General features: G+C 40.2%; 1 protein-coding gene across 1 annotated transcript in view; it reads right to left on the bottom strand.

Moving 5' to 3' along the window:
* The window catches only part of cpz (carboxypeptidase Z), a 73,692-nt gene that overhangs the window by 38,763 nt on the left and 11,446 nt on the right, over positions 1-23,483 (bottom strand). Inside the window, exon 3 of the mRNA XM_087977630.1 lies at positions 743-772. Coding sequence (XP_087833756.1) covers positions 743-772 — 30 coding nt within the window. The remainder of the gene's footprint in view (positions 1-742; positions 773-23,483) is intronic.

The raw sequence follows: 23,483 nt of genomic DNA, 5'->3' as shown, positions 1-23,483 counted from the left end.
AGTAATAAATAGCGTAGGGAGTTCAGGAGAAACCTTGTTGTGCAATGAGTAGTAAGAAATGTGGAACATCCAGAAAAAGAATAGATGAGGTACACAGCACAGATTTATTTAAGGGGCTACTAGAAAAGCAGATGCAGGGGAAAGAAATAGGAGGACATGTTGGTAAGACATATAGAGGAATGAGAGGAGGCTTAACTAGAGCAATAGCACTGGCATATACCCAGTTAGGTTGAATTCCACTGTGTGTGTGTGTGATTAACTCTGGGGGACAAATTTGTTTCTGTGGCACTGCAGAGACTTACCTCAATTCCCCAAGGACAGGTAATGTGCTCGTGTGGTCTTCTATGATAATATTGCTGTTGCGTCTAGTGAAATAATTTGTGTGCTAGGGCTGCCAGAATGTCAATGAATATCTCCTTTCTCAACGTACATTGATCTAATGCACAGCTGTGCAAAATATTCCAAGGATGTGAATAATATCAAGAAATAAAATAATTGGCCACGTTTCTGATATGAATACATTTTTTGTATGTATTCCATTGAATTCAATTATAATAATAATCCTTGAAGAGGTATAAACCAAGAAACTTTAGCCACCAGTATTTGTAAATAAACTGGCATTTCATTCTGGTATTTAAGTGGGGTCAAAACTTGCATAATCATTTGATTAAATTACGCTGTCATGAAATTTCCAACTCCACAATTGTTGGCTTACAGGAAAAATAGAGGTTTTGACACTTACCTTCCTCTGCAGCTTCAGCTCGACATCGTCCTGAAAGATAAAAGATGTGGCTTTTAGTGAAAAATAATCATAGCAGTTTTAGACATGGGCATGAGAATGAAAACTGAGAAAGTTGTGTAAACAACGGAATCATCATAATCACTTTTTGTGCTACCTTTAAAGTCAAAATTACTTCCAGAAATCTGAAACTTACCTTAGATATTGCCATTCCCTGTGAGGAACATGCTAGTGGATACTTTAGAATGGTGAAAATGGCAGATTATATCTTCCCAAGGGAGTGATAGGGGAGCAACGTTATAAAAACTAGTAAGAAAGTGGACTTGAGATGATAATCAGATCAACCTTGCTAATAGCAAACAGTAGAATGGGCTCAGTTGGCCAAATGACTTACCCCTGCTCTAATCTTCAAGAATGGAAGATCTAACGAATGTTGCTTTATTGTATCCTGAGGCCACTGCACATGCATGCTTAAACACCAGTGACAAATTAACTAAGGGACATATATCCTAATAACTTTGGACTTACAGAGGAAATTTAAATTTCTACCACGTGGACTGGTTTAAAATCATATTCCCTAAATAAATAAGACTTTCCTTTTCTTTTCATGCTGCTGCACTAACTCATTCCAGTAAGAATTCTAAAGTTCCCAAGATAGCGAGGAAGTAAATGAACAGTGGTCCAGCAATTCCTGATAGTGGCTCATGTAATAGAGTCCTGGATGCTTAGTTTTGATTGTATTGACCCTTGAATTGAAACAAAAAAACCTAGCGAATCACAAAAGCTTGCAAGAGAATATGATAGTGAGTGAAGAGTGCAGCAAAATCTAAGGTTATGACAAACCTGAGATTCTTAATGGGAAGGCATCATTTAAGTCAGAACTCTGTGGATTCTGTTTTGATGTTCTCTGTAAAATTTATAAACTGGCAAGGATGAGTAATAATTTAGCAGCAGAAGATTGCAGTTGGGGAGGTGAGGGAATGATCTCCAGCAGTCAGAAATGGAGGAAAGTGCAGGGCCCACCAGGGACTACAGTGGTAGGCTGTTTGTGGACATGGGCAAAGTCTTAAATGAATACTTTGTATCAGTTGTCACAATGGAATTGCATGCCGCAGGGATAGACATCAGGGTTGATGGCTGTGAACTTTCAGAAGATAACATAGATAGAGAGAGGAGGTACTAGAGGTTTAACAGATCTAAAAGTACTTAATCTGCAGGTCTGGATGATACATATCCTAGGAGGCAAGGAAGAAAATATCAAGGGATCCTGGCAGTAATTTTTCAATCTTTTCTGGTAATGTGTAAGATGCCAAAGGAGAACGGGACTGTTAACATTCTCAAAGGATACTCCAAGAACTTACAGGCCAGTCAGTTTAGCCTCAATGGTGGTGGAGGTATTAGAAAGTATTGTAAGGGACAGAATATATCTGCACTTAATGAGATAATCACAATGGATTTTTCATGGTGGTGTTGACAAATTTGATCACATTATTTAGGAGGTAACCAAGAGTGTTGATTGGGTTAATGAGATGGGCATGACCTTAGCAAGGCCTTTGACAAGGTGCCTGAAAGGAAGTAAGAGCCCATGGGGAAAATTGGCATTTTGAATGCAGAATTAGCTGTGAGGCAGGAAGCAGAGGATAACAGTAGAGACATACATGACCTATATGGACTTCAGTAAGACGTTCGACGAGGTTCCTCGTGGTAGACTGGTTAGCAAGATTATATCTCATGGAATACAGGGAGACCTAGCCATTTGGATGCAGAACTGACTTGAAGGTAGGAGACAGAGGGTGGTGGTGGAGGGTTGTTTTTCAGACTGGAGGCCTGTGATCAGTGATGTCCCACAAGGATCGGTGTTGGATCCGCTGCTCTTTGTCATTTATATAAATACTTTTGATGTGAAAATGGAGGGATAGTTAGAAAGTTTGCAGATGAAACCAAAGACAGGTGAAAAATTTTAAAAAGACCTAACTTTTTCACACAAAAGGTGATGCGTGGGCCAAGTGCTGGCAAATGGGACGAGATTTGTTTAGGATTTCTGGTCAGCATGGACAAGCTGGCCCAAAGGGTCTGCTTCTGTGTTGTTCATCTCTATGACTTAATGACTTTATGTTTCTGTGTCTGGAATTCTGTTTCCAGTAAGGTTCTTCAAGGCTCATTACTGGGATCCTGTTGATTGTGGTGTACATTAATCACTTCAAATTAAATGCAGGGGCTATGATCAAGAAGTTTGTGAATGAAAATTTGTAGTGACATAAATAGGAAGGCAATAGTCATAAACTGCAGGAAGATATCGATGGACTGATCAGTTAGTTTGAACAATGGCAAACGGAATTCAACCTGGAAAAGTGGAAGGTAATGAACGTAACAAAGGAAAAGGTTGCATTAGGAATGGTAAGACCCTGGAAAGAACTGAAGATCAGAAGGACCTTGATGTGTTTATCCACAGATTCCTGTAAGGAGTAGGGCAGGTAGATAAGATGATTAAGAAGATTTATGAGATATTGCCTTCATTATCCAAGGCAGAAGGATTAAGGCTAGAACTGGACGGATAATTAGTTAGGCCACAACTGCATTGCTGCATGCAGTTCTGATCATCACATTATCAGAAAGATGTGATTACACTGGAGAGAATGCAGAGGAAATTTACCAGGAAGGTCTGGAACTGGGCTGGGGGATCTGAACTGTGAGGAAAGATTGGACATGTTGTGTTATTTTCCCAACAAGATGCAAAAAAACTGCAAGAGGATGTGATCAGGGTATATAAGATAATGAGGGGCATTGATCGGGAAGTTAGGAAGGCACTTTCTTTCCATGAGTAAAGTGGTCAGTAATCAGGGTTCATTTAAGGTTGGAGGTAGGAGTCTAGGAGAATGGTTTCACTCAGATCACAGTCAGAATCTAGAAAACATTTCTTGAAAGTGTGGTTGAATCAGAAACTCTCCCAAAATTTAAGCAATATCTTGATATTCACTTGTGTTGCCACAGTCTCTACCACTATGTGACAAAAACTGCAAGACGGGGTTTGTGAACTCAGACCTTTGTTGACCGGTGTGAATACGATGGGCCAAATGGCCTTTTTCTGCGTTGTCAATGTTGATGAGTCGGTAAGTCTGAGGTAACTCATCAGTCTATCACTAAATCTCATATATATCAGGAAATATTGTCACTCTCTTATCGTTCTGGTGAATGAAACTTTTCTATGTCTTTCTTGTTATGTCTCTATCTTTCTATTTTTACTTCTCGTTCTTTTAATTCTTCCTTTTGTTTATCTGCTCCCTGTTTTTGGAGATGTAGCTGTAGGGAGCATATGTTTATGGTCCACTCCTAACCATTGCTCCACCAGTCAGAGTGCCCCATGCACTTTTGCTGTTATTACTTTAACTATCCATTCTCATTCTCACCACCCATTCTCCTCAGTCCAAACAGCTTGGTGCTACTTGGTAGTTTTACAGTCTCTTCTTCTCAGAGAAGTCCCAGGAGACTGGAAGTAGCTATTGTTCGTCTGTTCAAGAAGGGAAATAGGGATAATCCTGAAAACTATAGACCGTTGAGTCTCACATCAGTGGCTGGGAAACAATTGAAGAGAATTCTTCGGGATACAATTTATGAGCATTTGGAAAAGCATACCCTAATTAAGGACAGTCAGCATAGCTTTGTGCAGGGCAGGTAATGTCTTACTAACTTGATTGAATTTTTCAAGGATGAGACAAATGTGATCAATGAGGGTAGAGTACTGGATATTACCCGCATGGATTTTAGTAAGGCTTTCGACAAGGTCCCTCAGTGTAGGCTTATCCAGAAGATTAAAGTGTCTACGATCCACAGTGGCTTGGCCATGTAGATTCAGAATTGGCTAGCCCTTAGAAGGTAGAGAATGGTGGTGAATGGCTGGAGGTCAGTGACCAGTGGTGTTCTGGAGGAATCCATAGTGGGACCTCTGCTGTTGGTGATATATGTAAGTGACTCGGGTGAAAATGTAGATGAGTGGGTTAGTAGGTCTGCAGATGATACAAAGATCGGTGGAGTTTTGGATCATGTTGAAAATTGTCAAAGGATATATAGGGGCATAGATCAATTGCAGATATGGGCAGTAAAATAGTTAATGGAATTTAATCCGGGTAAGTATGAGGTGGGAGGCCAAATGTTAAGGAAAAGTATATAGTAAACGGCAGGACCCTGAACGACATTGATGTACAGAGGGATTTTGGGGTTCAAGTCTCTAGCTCCCTGAAAGTGGCCACACAAATAGATAGAGTGGTAAAGAAGGTGTATGGCCTGTTTACCTTTATTGGTCAGGGAATTAAGTACAAGACTCCGAATGTCATGTTACAGCCTTAATAGACTTCGGCTCGGCTACACTCAAAAGTATTGCATTCAGTTCTGGTCGCCACATTACAGGAAGGATGTAGAGGTTTTGGAGAGGGTGCAGAAGAGGTTAACCATAATGCTGCCCTAATGAAAGGGTATGAGCTATAAAGAGAGGCTGACGCTTCGGGCAGATTTGATCAAAGTCCATAAAATTATGTACATAGATAGGGTTGACGATCAGAATCTTTCTCCCCCCCTAAGTCTAAATTTAAGGGGGCATGCATTTAAGATGAGAGGGGGAAACAATCAAAGGAGATGTGAGGGGCAAGTTTTTTTACACAGAGAGGGGTCAGAGAGTGGAAAGCACTGCCAGGGATGGTAGTGGAGGCAAATACGATAGGGGTGTTTAAGGGACTTTTCGATAAGCACTTCAATATGTAAGGAATGGAGGGATATGGATCAAGAGCAGGCAGATGGGAGTAGTTTAATTTGGCATCATGTTCGGCACAACACTGTGGGCTGAAGGGCCTGTTCCTGTGCTGTACGGTTCTACGTTCAATGTTCCCCTTGCTTCACTTCCTCCCTGCCCCCAACCTTATCATTAACTCTCACCGTGAGGATTAAAAATTGAGCTGCAAAATGAAGAAGCATGTCTCAGGTCTTCCTCTCTCACAGATTCTTATACTTCCTAAATTGCTGTGAAATCTGATCGCTCACAAAATTGCTCAACATAAACTCTTCTTCAGTCAAGTCTATATTTGGCTTCCAGTTTTCTTTTTAATTTGAATAATTACTGGGTAGTAAACAGTTCAAATTAAAGAATCATATCCCTTCAGCTGACTAAATGATATCACATGATGGATTCTGAGAAATAAGATGCATTGGAAATGCCCAGATTTCACAATTCAACTCACAGGGCTGCAGCCCTGGCCAAAACTATCAGTTCATTTCAGAGATTTTTTTGTGGTATGGGGTTTTCAACTTCAAGCTTTAATAAAATCATTGAAAAATATAAAGACAATAAAATAATTTTATTGTAACTTTTTTTAAAATGTTGCATGTAAAATATTCTAAGAAGAAAAAATGTTCAGTGAATTTTCAGAATGCATTTTGAGTAATTTGCAGGAGCCTGCTGACCAGGTTATGTAATTCAGTATAAAGGGCTAGATTTTGAAATTTGAATCATAGGCAAATGGTTAGCATTGATGTTGTTACGACTGTAAAATTGACAACTTTTGCATCCTCACATGCAAAATTAAATGGAGAAATCCAAAAGTTTGTGGTAGTGATTCCCCACCTCTTACTGCAAGCTTTTTAAAGAAACTACCCTTTCTGAATAAGCTGTTGTAATGGCATATGTCACTTATAGTTAATGTTCGCTTTATACAGCTTTATCATAAAGTTCTTTTTTTTGATAGTTTTTTGCACTGAAAATCTACCTTTTTTTTCTTTTTACTGATGCTGAGAGACCATGTGTATATCTCTAACATGTTCAAAAATAGCTCCTTGTCTGTTCTGCCTGTGTCAACAACATTAGTTGCACATTGATTTGTGGTTCAATTGTCAGAGCTCCATCTTCATTCCAGCTAACAGCTGTCTACAACACATTGCAGAATTGTCACCTTCTGATATGATGATATGTGTGCAGATATGGTGGCCACTTGAGCCTGTCCAAAAAGTCATCATGATCAGACTGCGCCATACAGAAACAAGGTATTAGAAGTAAATAACTATCGACATATAGTGAATTTGCAGACTCCTGCGATCTCCAAGCAGATTTCAAGAAGACAGGGATTCCATGATGGAAGGGTCAGGTACAATGTAATCTACAGGTTGTCATTAATTGTACCAGAGACGCAGAATATCTTGCTTCTGAAAAAGACTAATTCAATGCAGGTAGTAGCAAAAGAACAAAAGAAAGAGGAGCAAGAGTTGACCATCCAGCCCTTCAACTAGGAGACTGTGAGGTCTGCAGATGTTGGAGATCAGAGTTGAGAGTGTGTTGCTGGAAAAGCACAGCAGGTCAGGCAGCATCCGAGGAGCAGGAAAATCGACATTTCGGGCTGGAGTCCTTCATCAGGAATTCCTGATCCTGATCCTCAGATGCTGCCTGACCTGCTGTTTTTCGAGCAACACACTCTCAATCCAACCCTTCAAGCCTGCTCCACTATTCAATATAATCATGTCAGAATCTTCCACCTCAGATGCAATTACCCATGCACTCCCCTGATCCTCCTGTAAATAAAAATAAACTGGGGACCCTCCAATGACAATGTTTGGGAAGGACATGTATGTGTGTGACTCAATTATTATCAGTCAGAGTAACACTTTTTATTTGGAATGAATATATTCTTTCCATTCTAAGAATAACATTTCTAAGATGTCAAACAAAAACAAAATGTTATTTTCCTCTACCCTAAATTGTGTTCCTAGGGTGATTCTGTTGGGATTCCCTTAGTGTAACGGTTTTTGTGATAACCGAAAATTGACCAATAAAATGTGAAAATAGTTACTACTTTCTTCAGTAGGTAATCGCAACTGTGATTTTGTTTTAATATATCTTTGTGGGCTCGTGAAGGAGAAGGGAATCCAGCAAAATTCTTTTATTTTATTTTACACAATACATGCTCTTCCTTCCATCTTTATAATATGATAAAACCATGCAAACAAAATCTAACCTTGTTGCAAATTTCCAAGTAGTCCATGCTGACTCACATGAAATAATTACAATTTTAAGGCTTCTCTTGCCTCATACAGGATTATTTTCTAACTATGGAATGGCACAAGAAAAATCAAGGATGTCTCATTTGGTATCAGCCTAGCTACTGTTCCAGAAATACACAAATAGGGGAAATTATTCACTGAACTCACAGTTCTGATGTGCACTAACTGATATGCTTTTGGCTTGAAGGGATGGGGCTGTCTGTAGAAACAGCTGAGCTCAATACTAGAAGGTTGAAAGAAGCAGGTTATTGACTTGTTGTTCCTAATCTGAGATGAAATGTTTATCAAATATGACAGTGTTTAGCAGATGCTATTGATTAAGATATAGCACAGAATTAAAGAATATAGCTAGATAATTCCTTGACAAAGAGAAACCTACTGCTTGCAGTTCACTTCAGTCGTCAATGTTAACCACCACTAAGAAAATTTTTTTTTCAGAAAACATCGACTGACTGTTCACCATTAATGAGATGAGATTCCCTACAGTGTGGAAACAGGTCTTTCGGCCCAACGAGTCCACACCAACCCTCCGAAGAGTAACCCACCCAGTCCCATTTCCCTCTGACTAATGCACCTAACACTACGGGCAATTTAGCATGGCCAATTCACCTGACCTGCACATCTTCGGACTGTGGGAGGAAACCAGAGCACCCGGAGGAAACCCACACAGACACATGGAGAATGTGCAAACTCCACACAAACAGTCACCTGAGGCCAGAATCAAACCTGGGACCCTGGTGCTGTGAGGCAGCAGTACTAACCACTGAGCCACCATGCCACCCTTTAATCTTTGCTAAAAATTTTCACTCCTCATTTGGAATGAAAGCCATTATTATTAAACAATCTAAACTACCCATTGCATGGCAGTGTTCAAAATAATGTACCTCCCTGAGTTCAAACCTACTCAACTGAAAGCATTTACTGATTCCATGGTTTGTGCTAGTGTCAAATTCTCAATTGGTTCTTTTGAAATGATTTTATAACTTCTAACTCATATGCAAAATGGGGTTTAAATTATGAATGTTACACTCCTGATCATTCCATGTGCACAACACGGTTTTAAATCAACAGCAATAGGTTGTCGTAACAATGAACAATTCACTTGTCAGTCACCATGTGCTTTACGGTGAACGAGGATTTCTGTTCTGCATTTGTGTGGAGCAGAAAGAAAATATACCATTACCAAATCTGATGCCGATTTCTGTCCTTCATGCTAAACCAAGTTGCTGACAAGTAATAGAGTAATGTTTTCAACTGCAGTCAAGTAGACTGACGCAATGGAACTTATATCTTCATAGCAGTGGCTCAAGGACCCATTTGTTGCAAGCGGACTTTACAGTGGTTCTTTTACTCAGCCACAGCACTTACATCCATGATTCCAACCAAGCACGGAATTTGGGCATGATGTCCTGACCTGATCAGTAGAAGAATTGAGAGCAGAGGGAAATGCATCTCCAGTGCAGATGAAGCCTTGGAGATTGGTACAAGGCAGAGATTGATAAATTCTTAATCTCGCAAGGAATTAAGGAATACTGGGTGAGTGCGGGTGAGTGGACTCGATGGGCCAAATGGCCTTACTTTAACTCCTATGTCTTATAGTCTTGCAATTGGCAGAGTCCATCAGCACCGATAATGGACATACTGGGAGTACTCACATACTTGGTGATATGGAAGTTATTATGGCAGTGATGTAGTTACTTAGAGTTGCAATGTATGCCCAGGATCATGTTACAGGGCTCCAGTAACAGATATTGGTAGTGCATTGTGATAGGTTAGCTAAATCACCGGGAGATGAGCTAATGCTGAAGATGATGATGTTGTAATGTGATAGGTTAAGTGTGATGGAAGGAACCAGTATGGCAGACGATGATTAGTTTAGAAAGATAAAGCAAGCCATCATGATTGGCTCTGCTAATGTTATCCGATAAGCGCGGGACCAACAAATTGCGTAAACTGGAGGCAAACAAAGAAATTGTGGGGAGCCAGGGAAGACATTTTGCTGGCTCCCATTGCTTTGTTTTGCAAGATTAAAGTTTAATTTCACGAAGGATTTTCTGCATCTCCTGGTATTTGTTTATAGAACGTTGAGTGATTCTTTCACAAGAGTGGCAGACTTACACGTCATTCTGCAGCTTAGCGTACAGCAGCTACTTTTGTTGAAGTCTCGCTACTAACTGAAATACCCAGGCCTGACAATTTTACAATCTAAAAGCTTTCCCTGTTTCAGTTCTAGTTCATATCTTTTATCTCCCACAGGTCCTTCAATGTTGACAGAAAAACTGAGGTCAGAAGAGGCTAGGATGTTGTCAGAAAACTCTGAGAGTAGCACTTTCACATGTTAATGCACACCTTACACCTTAGTGAGTCATCCAAGAACATGTTAGATTGTTATATGGTGAGCTGTGCATTATTATTCATGGGTTTGAAAGGGTTTATCGAGTGTAGCAGGCTGCACTACTTCAAGGTGTCATGAGTAAAGAAGAAGCTGGGTCTGCTGTGCTTTGAATGGTCTCTACAATAATGTGGGTCAGAGTCATACAATCTGTACACAGATGCAGGAATGTGATAAACTTCATTTGTTTATGCAGCATGACTCTTCTAGTTAGACTAGAATGTTGGCTATCCTGATCAACACTAGACCACTTCAGTCTTGAAGGAATCCACACACACATGCTGAGTAGCATTGCAAATGAGAAATAATGTGGTCACAACATAGTGAGCCACATTGACAAGCATTGTTTCTAAATACTGCTAACTTAGGGAAATTAGACTTCAGGCTTTCAAGGAAAAAAACAGGTGAAAAATATGTTGGTGACCCAGAAAACTTCAAATAAAACAGATACTGCTGATTACTGATATCAGCACACACTGCAAACCTCATGGCAAAACTCTACACAGAAGCATACTTCAAAGAATTGCGCAGGAAGTATTTCCAACCTTTTGAAGACATACAGGAACAGAAATAATTGATCTCGCTAAGGCAAGGGTCTAGGCTGTTTAGGGTGAGAGGGAAAGATATAAAAGAGACCTAAGGGGCAACTTCTTCACGCAGAGGGTGGCACAAGTATGGAATGAGCTGCCAGAGGATGTGGTGGAGGCTGGTACAATTGCAACATTTAAGAAGCATTTGGATGGGTATGTGAATAGGAAGGGTTTGGAGGGATATGGGCCGGGTGCTGGCAGGTAGGACTAGATTGGGTTGGGATGTCTGGTCGGCATGGACGGGTTGGACCAAAGGGTCTGTTTCCATGTTGTAGGTCTCTATGACTCTATGACTCTGTGTGACAATGGTCATTGGGACCAATTTTGAATCCATATTAAGCCAGTGACATTACCTGATTTCAAGGACTGCATGTGTTAAAGATTAAAAAAAAAATCCTTTGGTGGAAATGGAAAATTCTGTATAACGCAGGTAGAAATGGCAGAAATTTAAAAATTTGCAAGTTGCATCACTGATTGGGTATCATTGCCGTGGCACACAGTTGCCATGAGGTAGAGTTGGAAAAGTTAAACTAAGTTGGTCACAAGAAAAAGTTTATATATTCCAACAACAGAAAACCAAGGAAAGCACCAAGCTGCTTAAAGCAGATAGAAGTTGGGTAATTTAATGAAAGATGTGATTCGGTTCCAATTTGGAGATGTTTTCAGGAAGCAGAGACAGAGGGAGCACAGGGGGAGTCATAGTGCAAATTTATAGTGTGGGAAAACTTTCAATACAGCCGTGAAGATCAGGAAACCCTCCACTACAGCCGCAAAGCAAAGGGAATCCCTTGAGCCTAACAGCAAAGTGCGGAATAATTGCTATTAAAACCAGCAGAATAACAATTGTTAAAGGAGATGAATTATCCATTCACCAGGGTATATGGGAACACAGATTTGGGGGTTACAATAAGATCAGTCATGATCTTATAAATGATGGAGCAGACTTCAGGGGTTGAAATGCTAACTCCTTTGACTAATTTGTAGGATTGCATGCTCATATTAAATAAACATATGAAGGTATGGCATCAGAAATGGTTTCCATGAAGTTTAACTTTCACAGATAGACCATGTAAAACTCTGAAGTGGACACCAGGCCAAAAGTTGAAAAAGCAAATGCGCTTCTGTACAAAATTGGGTGTACAATAGATGATATTATTGAATGCCAAGGTGTTAAATTAAACATTAGACAATTTTTAGTTGTTTTTCAAAACCTCTTTAGTTATTTTTCAACCATAGAACTGGCAATATTTCTGAAAGAGCAAGATTTAAGATAAGAATACTGCATCCAGATAAATCCATGAACTATGTTATTAAAGATCTCTACAGGCCAATAGAGAGGTGTCATCATGGTGCATGAATGTCAGAATCCATGAGAGACTAGATTGTTGTAGATATTACTGATGAATTGTTGTCAGATGTATTCCAGTCTAAAGAAGACCTGAATCCAGAGAAAGCCATTCAGGTGGTGAGAGATGCAGAGATCCAGAAGCAAAACAGATCAATGCTAAGAGGAGAAGATAAAAACTTGGCTGAGGAGATCTACAGAATATATTAATTTTTTAATGCATAAAATCAAAGAAAAAGATGTACTTGATATGCCAATGCAGGTAGGACATACCCAGAATGGATAGGTTGTCATATGAGGAAAGGTAAATAGGCTGGAGTTTAGACGGGTCAGAAGAAACTTGATTGAAATATATAAGATCCTGAAGAATCTTGACAGGCTGGATGTGGAAAAGATGTTTCCTTTGTGGGACAATCTAGAATTAGGTTTTACTGCATTAAAACAAGAGGTTGCCTTAGGACAAGGGAACAATTTAGTCTCCCAGAGACCATAAGATGTAGGAAGAAAAGTAATTCAGCCCATCAATTCTGTTCAGTCATTCAATAAGATCATGCCTGATTTGATAATCCTCAACTCCACTTCCCTTCATTCCTTTACTGATTAAAACTCTGTTTATCTTAGTCTTGAATACATTAATGACCCTGCCTCGACAACAATCTGTGATAAAAAATTCCATGGATTGAATATTCTCTGACAGGAAACAATTCTTCCTTATTCTTTTTTTAAATGAACAGCCCTTTGCCCTGATCTTATGACCTGTTGCCCTAGACTGTCCCACCAAGGGAAATGATCTTTCTCCATCTATCCTGTCAAGCATCCAATGAATCCTACATGTTTCAACAAGGTCACCTCTCATTCTTTTATATTCTAACAAATACAGAGCAAATCTACTCAACCTCTCCTCAAAAGATAGTCCCCCCATATCTGGAACTAGTCTACTGGGCTGCCTCCAATGCCAAAGTCTCTTTCTTTAGATAAGGGGACCAAAACCATTTGCAGTATCCCCGCTATAGTCCGACTGGTACATTTTATAGTTTTAGAAAGAACTGCACTATGTTTAAATTCCATTCCCTTTGAAATAAAAACCTTCGCTATTACCTGCTGAACCTGTGATTCATAAACTAGAACTGCAAATTCCTCTGTGCTGCAGCTTTGTGCATTCTTTCTATCTTTGATGATTATTCAGCTCTTGAATTTTTCTTGAAAAGTGTGTAACCTCACGTTTTGCCATGTTATGTGCCATCTGCCAGGTTTTCTTTCCCACACACTTAAGTTGTTTATATTCCTCTAGAAACTCTTTGTGCCACAGTCATGACTTGACTTCCCATTTCATTTTGTGTTGTGTCATATACAAAATTTTTGATAGTACATTCATTTCACTCTTTAACGTCATTAAGATATATTATACAAAATTGTGGCCTCAACACAGATTTCTGTAGAACTGCACTAGTTACAGGTTGTCATCCTGAAGATGCCCCGGTTTTCCCACCTCCCTGTTTATATTAGTTAGCAAATTCTCTATCCATTTTAATATAGTACCCCTAACACCATGGGATCTTATCTTAATAAGTAGCCTTATATGCGATACATTATCATGCAACCCTTGGTTCCTTTCAAACTATCCTGCCTGTTGCCTCCATAAAGTGCTGTAATTGATAGGCATGATCTCCCCTTCAAGACATCATGCTGACTGTACTTAACTTGATTAAATAATTCTAAATGTGCAGTTATTTAATCCTTTATAATTGACTGTAACATTTCTGAATGACAGATGTTAAGCTAATTGGCTTGATTTTTATTTCTTTGCATGTTTGAGCAAGGGTGTTGCTTTGCCACTTTTCCAATCCTCTGGGACTTTTTCCGAATATAAAGATACTTGGAAGAATACAACCAGTGCACTTGCTATCCTTTAAAATGCTGTGATGCAACCCAAACGTTCCAGCAGTGTTATTAGCCTCCAGCCCCATTAGAATCCCTATTACTTTTACTCTCTTAATAATTATTGTGTTCATTCTTTCTTACCACTCCAAACACCAGTCTTTATAGTGTCATAGAGTCATACAGCATGGAAACAGACCTTTCCATCAATCTTATCTGTGCTGACCAGACATCCCAACCTGACATGATCCCATTTGCCAGAGTTTGAACAATATCACTCTAAACCCTTCCTATTCATATGTCCATCCAAATGTCTTTTAAATGTTGCAATTGTATCCACTTACATAAACCCCTGGGACCTGATCATGTGTTTTCCACATGTAATAAGGTGGGGAAGAGATTCTTGGGCCCCTTGAGTTATTTGTATCATCAACAGCCACAGGTGATGTGTCAGAAGCCTGAAGGTTGGCTAATGTAGTGCCATTATTTAAGAAAGGCTGTAAGGAAAAGCCAGTAAACTATAGACCAGTGAACCTTATGTCAGTGGTGGGTAAGTTGTTAGAAGGGATTTGAGGGACAGGATTTACATGTATTTGGAAAGGCAAGGACTGATTATGGATAGGGATCCTCAACATGGTTTGGTACATGGGAAATCATGTCTCAGTAATTTGTCTGGGTTTTTTGAAGAGACAAAGTAGATTGATGAATGGCAGAGCAGTAGATGTATATATGGACTTCAGCAAATGACAAGGTTTTGCATGTAGGGTGAGTAACATGAGATCACATGGGATCCAGAGGGAACTGCCAATTGGATGCAAAATTGTCTTGAATGTAGGAGACAACTGGTGGTGGTAGAAGGTTGTTTTTTGGACTGGAGGCCTGAGACTAGTGGCATGCCACAAGGATCGGTGATGGGTCCACTGCTTTTCATCATTTATGTAAATGATTCAGATGTGAATACAAGGGAGCTGCTTCATCAGTTTACAGATGACACCAAATAAGGTGATGTAGGAGATAGTAAAGAAGATTACCTCTTGTTCAGATGGGCCAATGGGCAGAAGAACGGCAAATGAAGTTTAATTCAGATAAATGCGAGGCATTATATTTTGATAAGGCAAACCAGGGCAAGACTTACACAGTTAATGGTGGAGCCCTGGGGAGTGTTGCTGAATGAAGATATCTAGGAATGCAGGTGCATTCTTGAAAGTGGAATTGCAGGTAGACAGGGTGGAGAAGAAAGTGATTGGCACACTTGCCTTCATTGGTCAGAACATTGAGTATAAGAATTGGTATGTCATGTGGTGGCTGTACAGACATTGTTGAGGCTGCTTTTTAAATACTGCATACAATTCTGGTCACCTTCCTATAAGAAGGATGTTGCTATACTTGAGAGAGTGCAGAAAAGATTTGCAAAGATGTTTCCAGGACTGGAGGGTTTGAGTTATAGGGAGGGGTTGAACAGGCTGAGATATTTCTTCTTGGAGCATCAGAGACTGAAAGGTGTCCTTATAGAGTTTAATAAAATCATAAGGGGTATGGATAGGGTGAATAGCCAAAGTCTTTTTCTTAGGGTGAGGAGTCCAAAACGAGAGAGCATAGGTGTAAGTTGAGAGGGGAAAGATTTGAAAAGGATCTAAGAGGTAATTTTATCATGTAGAGGATGGTGCATGTATGGTTAGCTCTCTGATTATTCAGATTTTGAAATTATTAATGTCCTCTACATGAAGACTGATACAAATTATTCATCCAGTTCAGAAACAAAATCAGAAATTGTTGGAAAAATTCAGCAGGTCTGGCAGTGTCTGTAGAGAGAAAGCAGAGTTAATGCTTTGGATCCAGTGGCCCCTTCTTAAAAGTCTGCCATTATTCCTCAACTATGGTTTTTGCTCATCTCCTTACCCAGTCCATTTCAGCCTACTCTCAGATTACTTTTTATACCTACCTCATTGCACATTGCCATTTCCAAAGTAGCTGAATCTTTTGTTGAATTCTCATCATTTCTTCCAACAAACTGTACCAAAAAAGTTCTATGTTTTTTTTTCTGTTGCTACCTTTGTCAATTGGGTTTTCCCAATCAACATGAAGATTAAAGTCAAAAATAATGTACTGACTTTTTTTGCATGCCCTCATAATCTCCTGTTTTATTTTCTGTCCTACAGAACATCTACTGTTAGGATTGGTGTAGACTATTCCCATCAGTGACTGCCTGATTCTCCATTATATCTTGCCTCCCCTCATTTGAATTCGACATCATCCAACTCAAGATAATTTCTTGCTGCCAAACGTAATCTATCTCTGATTAACAAAGACTCTTCGCTACCTTTCTCCCATGCCTGTCGCATACACGGAACATTTACTTCTCAGCTTTGATCTCCTTTGTCACCATGTCTACATGATGAAGATAAGACCACAGCCATTAAGCGCTGTTTGTGACAATAATTCATTTATTTTGCTCCAAATACTATGCGTATTTAAGATCCCATAATATTCTCTTTTTAACCACCTTTCATTTTTTTTTTGCTGATTTATTTTAAATGTTAGAAACCATGGAAATGATACAGCACAGGAAAGGGCTATTTAGTCCATCTTGTCTATGCCAACCCAAAGACCCCCAAAAGCCCTTACTAATCCCATCTTCCTGGACACAGCCCCCATAGCCCTGCAACTTATAATACTTACAGTGGAGATCCAGGAACCTTTTCAGAGAGTTTAGGGTCTCTGCCTCCACCACCAATGCAGATAGCGAATTCCCCACACTCACCACCCTCGGTTTCCTCAAGTCCTCTCTAATTCTTCTTCCACTCAACTTGAATCCATGATCCCTCGATTCTGAACTCTCCTGTCCTCTCCATCTCTATCCCTCACAATGTTGTGCACCTCAATCATGTCACCCCTTAGCCTTCTCTGTTCCAAGGGAAACAATCCCAAGCTCCCCAATTTCTCCCTGTAGCTACAATTCTCCAGCTCTGGCAACATTCTAGTAAATCTTCTCTGCACCCTCGCCAAAGCAATTATGTCCTTCCTATTACATACAGTGCTCCGGTTGTGGATCACCAGTGTCATACATGTTTGTACACACTGTCCCCTCATGTCCCACCTTGGATAACATCATCAAAAATAATTGCCTTGCAATGCTGCCAGATCTGTTTACTTTATAAGCCTATGTATCCACTGAGCTGAAAATGTGTTGCTGGAAAAGCGCAGCAGGTCAGGCAGCATCCAAGGAGCAGGAGAATCGACGTTTCGGGCATGAGCCCTTCTTCAGGAATGAAGGGCTCATGTCCGAAACGTCGATTCTCCTGCCCCTTGGATGCTGCCTGACCTGCTGCGCTTTTCCAGCAACACATTTTCAGCTCTGATCTCCAGCATCTGCAGTCCTCACTTTCTCCTATGTATCCACTGACCCCTACACCAGCGCAATGCTAATTAGTTTAAAGTTCTCTGCACAGCCCTACTCATTAAATTCTCCAGGACAATGGTCCCAGCATGGTTCAAGTCCAAAGCTGGTGCCAGTGCCCAGTGAACTGAAACCCACTAACCCCCCCAAACCGCGCCCCCCACACTAAGCATTAACGATTGTGAGACAGTTGTGAATATTTGAAATCTTAACACCAGTAGGTGACAGAAGCAGAGTTTTGAATATTTTTAAGGCAGACAAGTCGGATTCTTGATAAGTGAATGGGTGAAAAGTTATCATGAGAACACAGGAATGTGGGATAATCAGATCAGCAATGACCTTTCTGAATGGTACAGAAAGCTTGCAGTGTCAAATGGCCTAAGACAGCTGCTAGTTCATATGTTTGGACTGGCTAAGCCTGTGAAATCTACTAAAGACATAACATCAAACGCACACACACACATGCGTGCGCACGCACATACACACACATGCATGTACACACACAATTAAAAAGGGGGATCTTCATTATAAGGAAAGGCATAAATGTACAGTTTAGTGTGTTTAGGATGTCCTTGAGCATAAGAATTTGAACTATCAGTAAGAGTGAAGATTGCAATTATACTTTCAGTTCTCTGTTTTGTGATTATTTTTTTGCAAACAGTGTTGTCACTTTGGATTTTCTTGTCACTTCTTGAGAGACTGAAAAGAACCTCAGCCTTTTTTAAAATGCTATATCCTTTGTTTGATCTCATCTCTCTGCCAAAAACAACTCCTTGAAATATAATTCCTTGTCTGTGTATTCCTTTCTGCAGAAGTGATATCTTAAGACTTTTCAATTGCAGGCAGGATTCCATCTCCAATGTGTAACCTTGCTCTTAAAGGCATAAGTCCTAAGAGAAGATAAGGGAAAATAGGGCCTGGTGGCATCTTCGTTCATTTCATTGAATTCAGGGGAAAATGTTAATTTCAGCTCAGGTTGGGAATATTGTTTAATCCAAACATTAGTTGGTGCATAAATAATCACCTTCCAATAACATAGCAGGGTCGTAATATCTGGAAATGATTTTAATACAGGAAAAATAAGGCCCTGATGTCCATTTAAAACTATTTAATTTAAAGAGCTGACTACTGCCAGTTATAAAATAGAAGCATTGACATGATTAAAAAGTACTCCATCAATCGATAAATGTTGTGAAGATGTGGATGTACCTTTAAGAGAGTTAAAAGCTAGCAGTGACAGTACCAAGTGTCCTCAATAAGACACAATGTAACATGTGATCCAGCTATTGGGGTAGCTAGGGTAGCCTGGTTGCCTGGAAACAAGAATGATACAATCCGATGCTTTGGGGGTATAAGACAGGGGAAAATTGAACAGTTGGAAGGACAACTGCCAAATCCCAGCATCTGCAAACTGCCCAGAGAATAGCTCTCTTAAAGGTACCTTTATCGATCAGTAACCTGTGAAGCAGAATCCCTAAGAAGAAGAAATGAAGACGGGAATACAGAGAAGAACCGAAAGCTGCCTGGTTTTGAGATAAGAAGTTTTGTTTTGTAAATCTTAATCGGGAGTTTTATCTGACTAGTATAATAGAAGGGAAGGTAAAAGATAGGTTAGAGGAAAGAGTTGTAAATAGTTGTTAGTTAATTATTCACTGTTATACTTTAAGAAATAAAGTTGTTAATTTTTACTTTAAATAGTTCTTGATCTCTCGAATTTACACAGATTATTGTACAGGATAAATCTTTTTTGTGTTGTTGGGTTAAAATAAGCAGGAAGGTTTACCCTGTATCGTCCCAATAAGTAATTCCATGGGCGATCATTTTTGTGTAAGAATCTAGTCATGATGATTTGATGCGAGGTAGGTTTAATCGTCTTTGTCTACTCGTCAGTTCACATAACTATACTTTAAAGACAAACAACAAGAAATTCAATGAACTAGGAATGTGTTGAGCGGTGAATCTGAAGAGCTCCAGGCACAGCTGAGTGTGAAGCTCCTGCTCAACTACTTCCCTCATAAGAGAGTTTTCAAGTCTCGATAAGCGGCTGCCAACTTCTTACAAAGCACTTCACCTGTCCAGATTCTCAGTCACCTCCAGCTTTCTTTCCCTGCTCCCAGCCATCACCATGAATTAGGTTCAGTAAGTTCTTCTCACACACCCGATGGGGAGCATGAGGAGTCACTGCCACAACTCCAGTAAGCCCAGGGCAGGATCAACACCAATTGTACTAGACTGTCCTCCTCTGCAGGCTGCTCTACCGTCCAGAGGGGATGGTCACCTACATTCAGGCAGAGGAGATAAGATTTCCTAATGTGGGTTTTGGATTCAGAGGATTAACTCAATCTGAATATCTGTGAACCACTGACTCAAAGGATTACATTTTCACAGAGATTTCCTACTACTCTCTGTTGCTTCCTGGAACAAAACCTTCATTCCTGTCACAAACAAAAACAGAAGTGGAAAAGTTCAGCAGGTCAAAGTTAACGTTTCGGGTCTGGTGACCCTTCCTTAGTTTTGAGCTGCTGAGCTTTTCCAGCAGCTTCTGTTTTTGCTATTCATTTCCAGCATCTGCAGTTCTTTCAGTTTTTATTTAGTCTTCATCTCTCTCAAGTGGATAGGAGTTCCAACATGGGTCTAGGTAATGTAGCTGAAAAATGTGTTGCTGGAAAAGCGCAGCAGGTCAGGCAGCAACCAAGGAGCAGGAGAATCGATGTTTCGGGCATGAGCCCTTCTTCAGGAAGAAGGCTTATGCCCAAAACATCGATTCTCCTGCTTCTTGGATGCTGCCTGACCTGCTGCGCTTTTCCAGCAACACACATTTTTCAGCTCTGATCTCCAGCATCTGCAGTCCTCACTTTCTTCTAGGTAATGTACTACTGGTTACTGGTTTGACTGGATATTTATAAACTGATTGTTGGACAGTTGTACTCTGACTGCTTGTTTTAGATAGACTTGACATCATTTGCTCTCTCTTGATATGTTCACTGCCCACTGTAACTAGTCAAATGCCTTGTCCAACTTCAAGTAGGTTGAGGTTAAGATGTGCTCAACTGAAGCTTCTTGATGATTAATTATTTGTACATTCTTTGCCATTTTACACTCTGTGTAATGCAGAGTTGCTTGCATTATGTCTTTCAAGCAGTTCACCACCACTCTCTCAATGGGCAACTAGGGATGGGCAAAAATCACTGGCCTAGCCAGCAACACCCATGTCCCACGTGTGAATATCAAGAAGAAACCTTGCTAGCTGGTCCTTCAGACCAATGTGGTTTTGTCTCTGCAACAGATAATTTCTGGTTGTTGATATTTCTAATCAACCTGTTCAGAGATGTTATGACACACCTCTGCAGCAGTCAAGACTTGACCAGGACCTCCTTATTCAGAGGTAGCGACACTACCACTGCTTCAAAGTTATTTTTAATCAACCTGTTTGGCAATGGTTTGAAAACACCTCAAGAAAAGTTGGGACTTGCACCTGAACTTGCTGGTTCAGAGGAAGGGATACTATTACCACACTACAGGACCCTGATATCTGCTGGCTGTTCTCTTATCAGAGTACTGTAATCTAATAAGAGAGGAGCGCTCATTCCTGAATCAATCTTAAACTTACTGAGCTGCCCACTAACACAACCAGGTTCTGTCATACTCGAGTTGGTTGGATCACTAATCTCCCTGAAGAATGTATTAGATATCTTTTCTAATGTTCTTTGTTGTACTATATTGCCATTTTTTTTAATGAAGGGACATTTGGCTTTTTCTGCTCAGTACTTGTTTCCTACTTCTCCATACTTTTTGGAAGTGACATACAATTCTACAGATATATCTATTTCATAACAGCTCGGTACCATTTTATTGGCGTGCCAGGCTTTTTTGTTCTATAATGCTGGTATCTGCAATCTGCTTTATTCTTTATGTTGGTTTATCATGTGCATTAGCTTGTCACATTTGTCTTTTTGGATGTTTGCACTTTATAACCTGAACGGATTCTGTTGCTCCCCTGTGATAAGGTTATTCTTCTCCCTCTCTCATTGGGATTCTTCCTGCTCTCTGCTTCCATTGTAATCTGAATTGCTCTCTCCAGAGTCAAATCTTCTTTACAGTGTAATAAATCTGACAAAAGCTCATCAGTAACTCCAACAAAAATTCTGTCTATTATGAATTCTGGTTTCAAACCTCCATTGTTGCTGTTTCCAATAAGCTATAGAGTTCATTAATCAAATTATTTACTGTTTCCTCTGAGTGCTGATCTCTTCAATTAAACCTTGCTCTTCAAGAAGTTTATTTGTTCTCAGATTAAAATAATTGTCAAAAGCTCATCAAATTTGATCAAAGCTGTTCTTTTCTGTTTTGACAAGCCATAATGTCATTGGCTACTCATCCCATTGAGCACAATAGTATTTACTTTTGTCAACTTGCAACATAGTGTCAAGCACGCAAGCAAGTCTAGATCCTCACAATCATTACTTTATACAAAAGAGAGTCCTCATTAGAGATGCAAGACAGTTCAAGCTCTATTTATCTGGACTCAGATGCTAAGCCTCATGGCTCCTACAGTAAAGAGATACTTATGTAATGGTAATGGGAAATGTGATTACTGCTTCAGAATTTTTAGAAACAGCGCATATCCCTATACAAAAAATGGAGAGGTCCATCTCGAACAAGAGTGTAATGATATCCCAGGCATTTGCACTGATTGCCAACTCCTTTGAAGAAAGGCCAACCTCATAGAAGGTCAAACACAGCAGGACACTGAATATGAACTGGCCCACACTAACAGCCTGCACAGTCTGACTGCCAATTTACACAGGATCAAACAAAGCCTTGCTTTGGTAGTTGAATGACACAGTGATGCATACCAAAGTGTTCTCAAATAGCAGTGAGTTGAAGGTGAGCCAGGCGAAGGAGAGTGGGGAAAGGGTTATGGAAATGCCACGTCCACTCCACTCAGACAATGGGCCACGTGCTGCCTCTTTCCCTGATAGTTGAGTACTTCCCTGTGTAGTTACAGCTGGGTTAGTGTTTATTGTGCTCTCACATGCTTGAAACCCAGAGGATATCTGCCTTGCATATTCCATCTGTTGGAGCAGGGGAAAAACAGCCTTGATCCAGATCTGCTGAAGTGACAGTCATAGCATTACATGAAGCATGATAAGACAGGTAGAGGAAAACTATAGTTGCACAAGGGATTTACTAGGATGCGTGAAGCTAAGGAAATGTTGGTTAACTGGTGAAATAGTTAATGAAGAATGTTAGTCTTCCTCTCTTCACTGTAATATCCCCAATAGATAAAAAGCTGAATTAGAATAGTCCGCCCACACTGTGCTTTTCATTCTCCACCTCCTCTTCCTCCTTCTCATCGGAAGGTGATCATTGCTCTGTAGCTTCCTTTTCCTACCCCTCCTGTATTCACTACAATACCATGTTGTGCAGAGTGAAGTAGACTCTTACCACTTTGACAAGTGCATATGGAAGAACAGTCCCAGAACCAGCCTGGCCTCTGAATCCTATTTCAGGCAACACAATCTTTAAGACCATTGTGTTGATGTGGTTCCTGTTATATCGCTCTCTGCCATCACTGGGAGATCTCCCGACAGGAAGATCCTGTGAGTAGGCCATGTCTTCAAGGTGCCTCCCATTCCATTTGCTGCAGGTTCAAACATCTGTGTGTATGTGACTGGTGCAGAACTTGGGAATTGAGCAGCTACTGGGAGATGCTGCACATAAATGCCAAATAAAGAGACAGTATCACAAAAGGCCATCCTCTAGGAATTACATTGAGATCCTTGTTACCTGATCAATTACCTTCCACTGTGCTCAGAATGGACAATTCTGCCTGAGATACAGAATAGGGTTTGAGTTACTATGGACCTATCTGGCTACAGATACCAAATAAAGTGACAGTGTCACAAAAGGCCATCCTCCAGGAATTACATTGAGATCCTTGTTACCTGATCAATTACCTTCCACTGTGCTCAGAATGGGCAATTCTACCTTAGATACAGAATAGGGTTTGAGTTACTACGGACCTACCTGGCTACAGATATTCTGTATACAATGTTTGCAGAGTGTCACAAACCCTCCTGGATGACAAGGGATTAGCTGAT

This window comes from Chiloscyllium plagiosum, unplaced genomic scaffold (assembly GCF_037043375.1).
Source record: "Chiloscyllium plagiosum isolate Xiang-an unplaced genomic scaffold, Cpla_swu_hap1 HiC_scaffold_1, whole genome shotgun sequence".
In the NCBI taxonomy this organism is placed as follows: Eukaryota; Metazoa; Chordata; class Chondrichthyes; order Orectolobiformes; family Hemiscylliidae; genus Chiloscyllium; species Chiloscyllium plagiosum.
Note: the sequence above shows the minus strand (reverse complement) of the source record. Positions and strands in the feature narration are given on the sequence as shown.